The sequence below is a fragment of the Helianthus annuus genome, chromosome 2 (genome assembly GCF_002127325.2).
Source record: "Helianthus annuus cultivar XRQ/B chromosome 2, HanXRQr2.0-SUNRISE, whole genome shotgun sequence".
In the NCBI taxonomy this organism is placed as follows: Eukaryota; Viridiplantae; Streptophyta; class Magnoliopsida; order Asterales; family Asteraceae; genus Helianthus; species Helianthus annuus.
The window spans coordinates 8,191,843-8,201,567 of record NC_035434.2 but is presented as its reverse complement, the minus strand read 5'-3'; the positions used below and the strand labels follow the sequence as shown (position 1 = coordinate 8,201,567).

The following is a 9,725-nucleotide window of genomic DNA, read 5'->3' as shown; positions in this document are numbered from 1 at the left end:
TAGTTTTTATGTATATAACATGCCTTTGATAGGAACATAGCACAATATTACTTTCATCTTCGACTCCCACTTGGTGCAGAGTGAGGCATTGGTGGACAATGATATGTGGAAACCTGGGTTGGATCCTTGAGCCAAACGGGTTTTACCAGTAATTTCACCGCCGTGCCTACGGGCGGGTGGATTACCGGGTTTTCCCCGGAATTGGTGGTGGACTCGGGTTACTCTCGTACTCCGTTTGTCCAGTGGGTGCCCCGAGAGTACTCGGGATTGAGTTTGTTGCCCGTTCAAAAAAAAATAGTTGAAATACCATGATTTATTGCCGTGAGTTGAATTTTTTGTTTTTTTTTGGATTTGATGGTAAATTATGTGGCAAAGAAAATAAAGAAAAGGAAAAAAAAAGTTTGATGACCAGATGGTGTTTGATAAATGTGTTAGATTAGATCAAATGAGAACTCATATTTAGTGAGATTTAGTGAGAATCGTGAATTCGATCAAAAACCAATAACAATAAAAAAAAATTGTTACACTACCATCATTATTAAAATGCAACGTACACATACACATGACGAAGGTGTATTTTGGTTAGTGGTTACACTACAATTTGAAAATAAAAAAGCTACATATATGTATACATGTAAGTTTATCGTTTAGGGTGAGAGGGGTGCTCTCCTTAGTTCTCCTTACCGGAGCTAATGAAATTCGTCCATGTCACCCCTCAAACAATCATAATGGGTGGTTTCACTCAAACCATTTTTTTAAAAAAATGTATGATTGGTTGGAAGATAGTGGGACCCACTATACACCCCTCTCTCTCCCCTTCCCTTCTCTCCCCTATTGCGGTGAATACTCCCCCATTTAGACTTTCCGCGTGGTAGGGCTGTAAACGAGCCGAGTCGAACCGAGCTCGACCCGGCTCGAGCTCGGCTCGAACTCAATTCGAGCTGGCTCGGCTCGAGCTCGAATTTCAAATCGAGCTGAGATTTGAGGCTCGAGCTCGACTCGATTAAAATTCGAGCTAGCTCGGCTCGGCTCGATCTAGCTCGGCTCGATCTAGCTCGAATTAACAAAAAACCGCAAAATTTACTACTTAAAAAACCCTAAAAATGAATATTTTCATAGACTAAGGGCCATAATTGCAATTATATTTAACCAAATGGCTAAATATGCAAGTATAAATACTTAAATCTCTTTGTACATTTTCCTTACCTTCTTTTATAGGGGAGATACTCCCTTAGTTTTTGTCTTTTGAGCAATGTGGGACAAAAATATGAAGGATGTAAACCTAATCGAGCTGGCTCACGAGCTCGCGAGCCGAGCCAGGCCAAGCTCGAGCTCGACTCGCTTACAAATCGAGCCGAGCCGAGCTGGCTCGTTTACAACCGAGCCAATTTCGAGCCGAGCTCTTTTCGAACTTTTTTCGAGCGAGTTTCGAGCGAGCTGCGAGCCACGAGTTTTTTGTACACCCCTACCGCGTGGTGAGTGGTGAGGGAAGGGCTGGCTACAGTGTTGCCGTGCGGGGAAAGCCCACCCCGCACCCTTTCCCGCACACACTCCGTTCACCCTTATAGGTGTAAAAAACTTGTTTGGAGTAATAAAACAATGAGAGGTTAATTTATTGGATAGTAAAAACAAGTTTCTTAATTATTTTTTTATAAATCACTAGATGTGTATGTGTCTTCTAGTTCGGCTTGCTACATGAGATTTTTGAAAAAAAAAGTTAAGCTACTATTGTTTGAGGAAGAATCATCGTCTTCGCTAGTGTCGTATGGAATGAACAACGGTATGTCATCCACCATTTTAAAAACTAGGGTGAGATTTTTGGATTGTGAAAGAAAGGATTTTGTTGATAGAAGTTTGGATTGTGATAAGGGAAATGAGAAATGATGTTGTTTAAATAAGAAAATTGTTATTTTGTTTTATTTAAAACTATAAAAAAGCATTTCAACGGATGCATTCAACGGCTAGCTAACGGATACCTTTTCAATTTTTCACTCAGTGACTACACACCACTTTCACCACACACCGAACCCAAAGGGGTGCCGACGGCGGTGTGCATATGCAGCATCCCAACACCCCGCACATCTTTACCGCATATGCCCCTTCCATCCTAACATGCTGAATTTAAATAACCATAACTTTCACCAATTAGTCGATGACAGTCCCAACATTCGATTTATAGCACACAACTCTCAACTTTCAACTTATAGGCCGATAACATTCTCAAACTAACCCAACACTAACCTAGTTAGCTGACATCAATTGCCACGTCACCACATCAGCTGCCACGTCATCAAAAAAGCCATGTCAACTGCCACCTCCGCGACCATATCATCAAAAATTCCACTTCAACACACTAGTGCCACATCAGCAAAAAACTAACTGAGTTAGGGTTCAGTTAGTTTGGGATTGCTAAAGTTTGGTTTTTCGAATCCAATATCCGTTTTTAGTTTAAGAGTTAAATGTCATTTTAGTTCCTGTGGTTTGGGTCATTTTGCCAGTTTAGTCCAAATGTTTCATTTTTCGCTTGTGGGTCCAAAAAGGTTTCACCGTTGGCATTTTAGTCCACTGGGTTAACTTCATCCATTATTTCTGTTAACGAGAAGGACAGTTCGGTTATTTTATATGGCCGAGTTGTCCTTTTAGTTAAAAGAATTACATATAAAATGGCCGAAGTTCTTTTTGTTAACAGGAAAAACGGATGAAGTTAACTCATTTCCAAAATATAAATAAGCAACACTTTCATGCTTGATGTTGTTGTAACATATGCAATGGGAGTTTTTCAAAAAAAAATTGCATTTTTCACTTTTAACCTAAAGGTTTTATTTTTTGAATTTTAACCCCAATGACTTTTTTTTACTTTTTATCAAAAGTTGCAATTTAACCCCAATATTTTTTTTATTTTCAATTTGATCCCTCATACTTTTCATCTCTCGCAAATTTTTCGTTTTATGTTTCGTTCTAAATTTTGCGAGTCAACACGCCATAACGTGCGTGTGGGTTTAACGTTTTTCATCTGTTTTTTCTTATTTGACAATATATTTCTCTGTTTGACAAGTTCGTAGCAATGTGCGAGTGCTAGATCGACTTAGTTATTATTTTCTGTGTTTTACGTTTCTAATTTCTTCGCATTAACACCCCGCAACGGGCGTGCGTGGTTCAATGATTTTACGTCGGTTTTTTGTTTGGTGTTATTTTATACTTTTTTTTATTTTATATTTATAAGCTTTTAATGTTTGTGTTCGCTAACAGTGACGTGACATTAGTGCTACTTGGCACGATTTTACGAACATATTTAACCTATTAATTTTCTTACTAATACTTTGCTTCAAGTTTACCGCTATATCTCCTTTACTTAAGAAAGACTAATTTTTTAATTGCATATTTTATGTACGTGTCGGTATAAATCCGATTTGCTCTACGTTTCGACATAAACTTTTTCAGGAAACCAGTCAGGTCATATATAATACGTTATAGTTAAAAGTAGATCGACTTAGTTATTATTTTCTGTGTTTTACGTTTCTAATTTCTTCGCATTAACACCCCGCAACGGGCGTGCGTGGTTCAATGATTTTACGTCGGTTTTTTGTTTGGTGTTATTTTATACTTTTTTTTATTTTATATTTATAAGCTTTTAATGTTTGTGTTCGCTAACAGTGACGTGACATTAGTGCTACTTGGCACGATTTTACGAACATATTTAACCTATTAATTTTCTTACTAATACTTTGCTTCAAGTTTACCGCTATATCTCCTTTACTTAAGAAAGACTAATTTTTTAATTGCATATTTTATGTACGTGTCGGTATAAATCCGATTTGCTCTACGTTTCGACATAAACTTTTTCAGGAAACCAGTCAGGTCATATATAATACGTTATAGTTAAAAGTTAACAAGTTAAATAGAAAAGTATCGAAAGAAAATATAAAAGAAAAAGTATTGGTTAAGGAAAAGATACAAATTTATATACTATTAACGTGAAATGTCGGTGAAGACGTTTCTCTTTTAACCCTCAAATTTTTACTTTTCCATTTGTTTAAGGCTCTTACACTTTAACTTTTTCCAATTTACACCTTTAATTTTTGACATTAAACATTATTAACCTTTATCTTTAAGTAAGTTGCACATTCACTTCTAACTTTCAGTAATTGACAACTTTGACATTCTTAACCTTTTCTACTTAATAACTTGACACCTCCTTTGGTTAAATGACTTTTACGACTTTACACCGCAACGTGTACAATACTTTTTTTTATCTATGTTCTACTTATTTTGTGTACGTTCGTAAACTGTATTTGAAAGCAAGTCGGGTCAAATATACTACGTTTTCATTCGATGGCGATGTAATTTTTTTTAAGTAAAGAGTCGGGTCAAATATACAGTATAAATACGAGTTACTTTAGCTTTCGACGCCGCCGCAACGCGCGGCGGGTCAAAATCCTAGTTGGATTAAAATGCCAACTGTGAAACCTTTTCAGACCAATGCACAAAAAAAATTAAACCTTTTAACTGAACTTACGAAATAAACCAAACCAAGGACTAAAATGGAATTTAACTCTTAGTTTAATTCATTTGTTATTATAATCCAACCGGACAAACTCGCATATCTCCTTTCTCTGCTCTCCGTCGCCGTCGCCGTCGCCGTTGCCATTGCCGTCTCCGCCGCTCTGATCCGTCGCGCCGTGACGCCTTGTCGATGCAGTTTTTAATATCAATTTGTTGCTTTCGAGTTAATCCGAAAAATACGCACAGGTTTAGACCAGAATTTTCTTACGTTCTTTTAATTTCCTGAAATGTTTTATCTTTCTGTGCTGATTTGATCTTGTATTCAGATAATATTATGCATTTTGTGTCTATATAGTTCGATTTTGATCATGTTAACGTGTTAGATTTATCATGCACACCAACTGTTCGATGAAATGCTTAAACAAAACCCTACTTTAAACAGATATAGTGATAAGTATTATCGATCATATTGTTTTAAATATGTTGTAAATTGTGCTTCTGTTTGAGTTTGGGGTAGGGCTTTGTGGGTTTGATCACCAACTACTTAGTGTGTTTTTGGATCAACAGTTTGAGACTATTCTGTTAAAAAAGCGCGACGTGCTTCGAGGCGTTTTGGTTTCAAAAGGCAAGGCAGGAAGCGCTACTCGATGTATGATTAAATAAGCGTTATTTACGACCAGAAGTTGCGTATGTTTCATCTGTTTTTTGTACTAAGTTTTCACCCTTTTGTTTTTCAGGATGTTAAGGTTCAAGCCTTTCACTTCATTTCCTTCTCCAACCCTTAACTGATTTCTCTTACAAGAAATGACTTTCAAGAAACTCTATAAACCACCACTACTATCCCGTCAACCACCACCACCGTCAACCGCCGGCAACTTCCTCCCCCCGCCCCCACCAATCGACACCTCACTCACCGTTTCCCCAACCCTCTCACTCACCCCGTCCAACTCAACCACTCAATCTCAACTCACAAACTTCATCAACACACACCTCAAAAACAACAACCTCACCCCTAACGACCTCCTCGTATTCCTCAAAACCCACCTCCACCACCACCCGAAATTCGCACACCTTGACCTCCACGTCTTCCACCACGCCGCAACCCTCGACTCGTTCCGTCACGACCACTCCACCTACGAATGGATGGTTCGAACCCTCGCCATCACACACCGGTTGGACCCCCTGTTATCCGTCGTTGATTTCATCGTCTCGAACCCTTGCCCGTGCTCCGACGGCATATTTTCATGCAATCGTACCGAACCCATCTTTCGTTTCGCGATAAATGCGTTTTGTAACGTTGGGAGGCTTGATGATGCACGCCAGGTGTTTGATAAAATGCGTAAGTTAGTTGACGGCAAACCAAATGTGGCTATCTACAACACAATGATTCATAGTTGTGTAAAGTATGATAAGTTCGAAAAGGGTTTGGAGTTTTACAAGAGAATGGTTGATGATCGGGTCAAACCTGACGTGATCACTTTTAACATATTGATTAACGGGTATTTTCGCAATTCGAAATTCGAGTTGGCGTTAGAGGTGTTTAAGGAAATGCGGGTCAAGGGTTGTGTTCCGAATGTGGTCACGTTTAATACTTTAATCAAAGGGTTCTTTAGAGAAAGAAAGTTTAAAGAAGGAATTGGAATGGCGCTCGAGATGATCGAATTGGGATGCGGTTTATCAAGCGTAACTTGCGAGATCTTGATTAACGGGCTTACGAAAGAAGGGAGGGTTTCCGAAGCGTGTGATCTCGTTCTCGATTTTTCACGAAAACGTGTTTTACCGACAAAGTTCGATTATTTCGGCTTAATCGAAAGACTCTGCGATCAAGGAAACGTGGTTAAAGCAAGATTAATCGTAGATGAGTTATGGGAAAACGGAAATGCTCCGAGCGCCATTACTTGTACTATCTTGATCGAAGGTTTACGGAAGATTAGGAATGTTGAATCCGGACATGAGTTAATGGATAAGATGCTTAAACACGATATAGTTCCCGATGGTGTGACGTTTAATTGTCTTCTTAGCGATCTTTGTTATTCGGGAAGAACATCGCAGGCGGATAAGTTAAGGATGTTGGCTTCCGAAAAAGGGGTGTGTATTGATGAAGTGAGTTATAACATGTTAGTGTTTGGATTTACTAAAGAAAAGAAAAGGAAAGAGGGGAAAGCTATAGTGGATGAGATGTTGGATAAGGAGTTTATACATGATATTGGTACGTATAATAGGTTGATGAAAGGTCTTGGTGTTAGATGATGAATATGTTATGCAGATTCTTTGTATACTAAACAACATAAATGGGTTTGTAAATTTAATAATTTATGAGCCGATTTGGCGCTGTGTTTGAGTTTGATGAATCGAGGAGATCTTGTGGCTCGCTTTTATCGCAACCAGTATGCGTAAAATACCTTCTGTATTGTTGACTTCCAGTGTATAAATTTGACAACAAAACATAATTACCAGGCTTCATGAGCTCAAGCATAATCACTAGGGCTGCAAACGAACCAAACGTTCAGCGAACAGTTCGTGAATCGTTCGGCGGGAAGTTCGTTTGTGTTCGTTCATTTACTAAACAAACGAACACGAACAAGAAATTTCGTTCGTTTAGTTAAATTAGTTAAATGAACAAACATGAACAGAGGTCGTGTTCATTTGTTTACGTTCGTGAAAGTTCGGTAACGTGTTCATTTGTGTTCGATACTTCATTAGTGTTTTTAGTTTTTATATTTAATTAAATACTTCAACATTCCGACAAATTAAATATCTAATAAGTGTTGGTGTATTATATATTATGTTCATGAACGATTGTTTGTGTTCGTTTGTTTTCATTTGGGTTCATGAACATTAGTTTGTGCTCCTTTGTGTTCGTCAATGTTCGTTGCCTAAAATTAACAAACAAACACAAACGAACACGAACAAGTTCATTTCCTTTACAAACAAACACGAACATAAAATCCCGTTCGATAAGTGTTCGTGAACAGTTCGCGAACACATGTATTTCTTAACAAACGAACACGAACAAGGTCTTGTTCGTGTTCGTTCGGTTCGTTTCTTATGAATCTTGCAAGCACCCAAAAGAGCTCCCAGACCAGTTAGTTATTTGCTTCTCTATAGTGTTTAAGGTGTCAAACAAACAAAAGTCAACGGGTAAGGGACAAAGGGTGTTATAGTCAATGGCAATCAACATGGAAATATGGGTTAGTTTTGTAAGATTGATCAAATTGGTTTCAACTAGTAGATGCCCCGCCTGCCTTGCGGGGCGATGGCCGAATAATTTACAACCAATTAAAAAAGACCACTATAATTTTGCTAGGAAAAAAAATAAAAACGATGATAAGACCGTAATTTTGAGCTCAGGGGAAAACTGTAATTTTTCAGGACTAATGAGCCAGTGTTAGGCAACACCTTGACACGAAAAAAAAAATAAAATCGAGTAAACCAATTAAAACAAAAACCTTTATAGTTTTGGTAAAAAAAAAAAAAAACTAAAACGATGGGAAAAACGTAATTTTTAACTGAGGGTCAAATCATAATTTTAATTCAGGGATAAATCGTAAACTAAATGGACCAATGGGCGAGTGCCAGGAAGTTGCCGGCACGACTGTGATTTTGCACTGGGGGCAAACTTGTAATGTCACCAGGAAGGCAAAATGTTAATTTAAGCTGAGGGCAAAATCGTAACCTGGCTGTGAGAAAAAAAAACTAATGGCGAAAGTATCAATTTATACGGGGCAAGTAATTTTTAGCCGATGGGAAAATTAATCGTAACCTGGCTGTGAGGAAAAAATAATAATGGCGAAAGTATCAATTTATACGGGGCAAAATCGTAATTTTTAGCCGATGGGAAAATTAGAATTTTTAGCCGAGAGTAAAAGCGTGAATTTATTTTTAAGCGTGGGCAAAAACATAACGTTGAACTGATGGCAAAATCATATATTTAAGGGAAAAAAACTAATGGCAAAAGTGTAAACCGAAACGGGTCAAATTCGTATTTTTTTACCAGGGGCAAAATTGAAATATTTAGCTGGGAGCATAAGCGTAAATTTATTTTTAAGCAGGGACGAAAACATAATTTTTAACTGATGGCAAAATTGTAATTTTAAAAGGGATAAAAGCGTAAATTTTTTTGACCAATAGGGAAGTGCCAGGCAGGTGCCTGGCACTATTATGGCGGCCGCCCTTTTTGTCCAATTGAATGCCGGCACTATTGCCGGCTGACGAAAGCAATTGAGAATTGTATATGTAGAGAATATTTGATATGATGTGGATCAAAATAACACTTTAAAAAAACGTCTTATTTCAACCCGAGGTCATTTTCGCTTATTTTGACATGGACCAAAATTTATGTTTTTTTCGTTGTATGGGGTCCGTCTTGACCCAAACTCATTTTGCTTAGGAACCGAACTCATTTTGACCTGCCCGTTTTGACCCATAATCCGCTCATCCGTTTTGCTAGGCTTAAGTTTTTATTCATAAAAGGGGCACTGTATATACCTGCTATCAAAGTACGATGATTGGCAGAGAAAATAAGTGAACGATCAACAATAGCTAGAAACTTGATTGAGTCATAGTAATAAGGTTGTATGAGATTATTTGTGATGTTAATTGGATCTTCATATACATGTTGATATATTTATTGAGTTCATCAAAACTCACTAAATTCCCATCCGCCACAACAAATAGTTTAATCTCACTAGTTACCACCGACCCTTCTAGTTGAATAGTAAGTAACCCATAACTTTTCAAATGGGAGGTCATGGATTAGAGTCTCGCCTAGGACAAATTTTGTTCCAGATTGAACCAAGAGTTTTCGGGTTTTTTCGAGTGGATGGGCCGGGTCACTATGTTCTGTTTTTCAGTGATCCATTTGCTAAAGCTCCATTCTTAAGGCGAAAGAGTGATCCTCGTAACTTTTTTGCTTTCAACTTTGGTCTCTTATATTTTTCATATTTCCCAAAATTTCCGTTTTATGTTTTGTTCTAAATTTCGTGAGTTAACACGGCGCAACGTGTGTATGTGGCTATGCATTTTTACGTTTTGTTTTACACTTTGTTCTAAATTTTGCGAGTTAACATGACGTAACGTGCGTGTGTGGTTCAACGTTTTTACGCCGTTCATTTTTCTCGTTTGACAGATTCGTCGCAAGACGCAGTCCTAAATCGACCTAGTTAATATTTTCTATGCATTACGTTTCGGTCTAATTTCTTCGCCTTAACACGCCCAACTTC

The 9,725-nt window shown here is 37.9% G+C and overlaps 1 protein-coding gene across 2 annotated transcripts; it reads left to right on the top strand.

Moving 5' to 3' along the window:
* Positions 1-4,581: 4,581 nt before the first annotated feature.
* LOC110909579 (pentatricopeptide repeat-containing protein At2g36240) lies at positions 4,582-6,887 on the top strand. Of its 2 annotated transcripts, XM_022154460.2 has the most exons (3): positions 4,582-4,749; positions 5,071-5,152; positions 5,241-6,887. In XM_022154460.2, the coding sequence occupies exon 3, from the start codon at positions 5,308-5,310 to the stop codon at positions 6,751-6,753; it is 1,446 nt and encodes a 481-aa protein (XP_022010152.1). In that variant the 5' UTR covers positions 4,582-4,749; positions 5,071-5,152; positions 5,241-5,307; the 3' UTR covers positions 6,754-6,887. The 2 variants fall into 2 exon arrangements, with proteins under 2 accessions (XP_022010152.1, XP_022010156.1); XM_022154464.2 differs by lacking the exon at positions 5,071-5,152.
* The last annotated feature ends 2,838 nt before the right edge of the window (positions 6,888-9,725 follow it).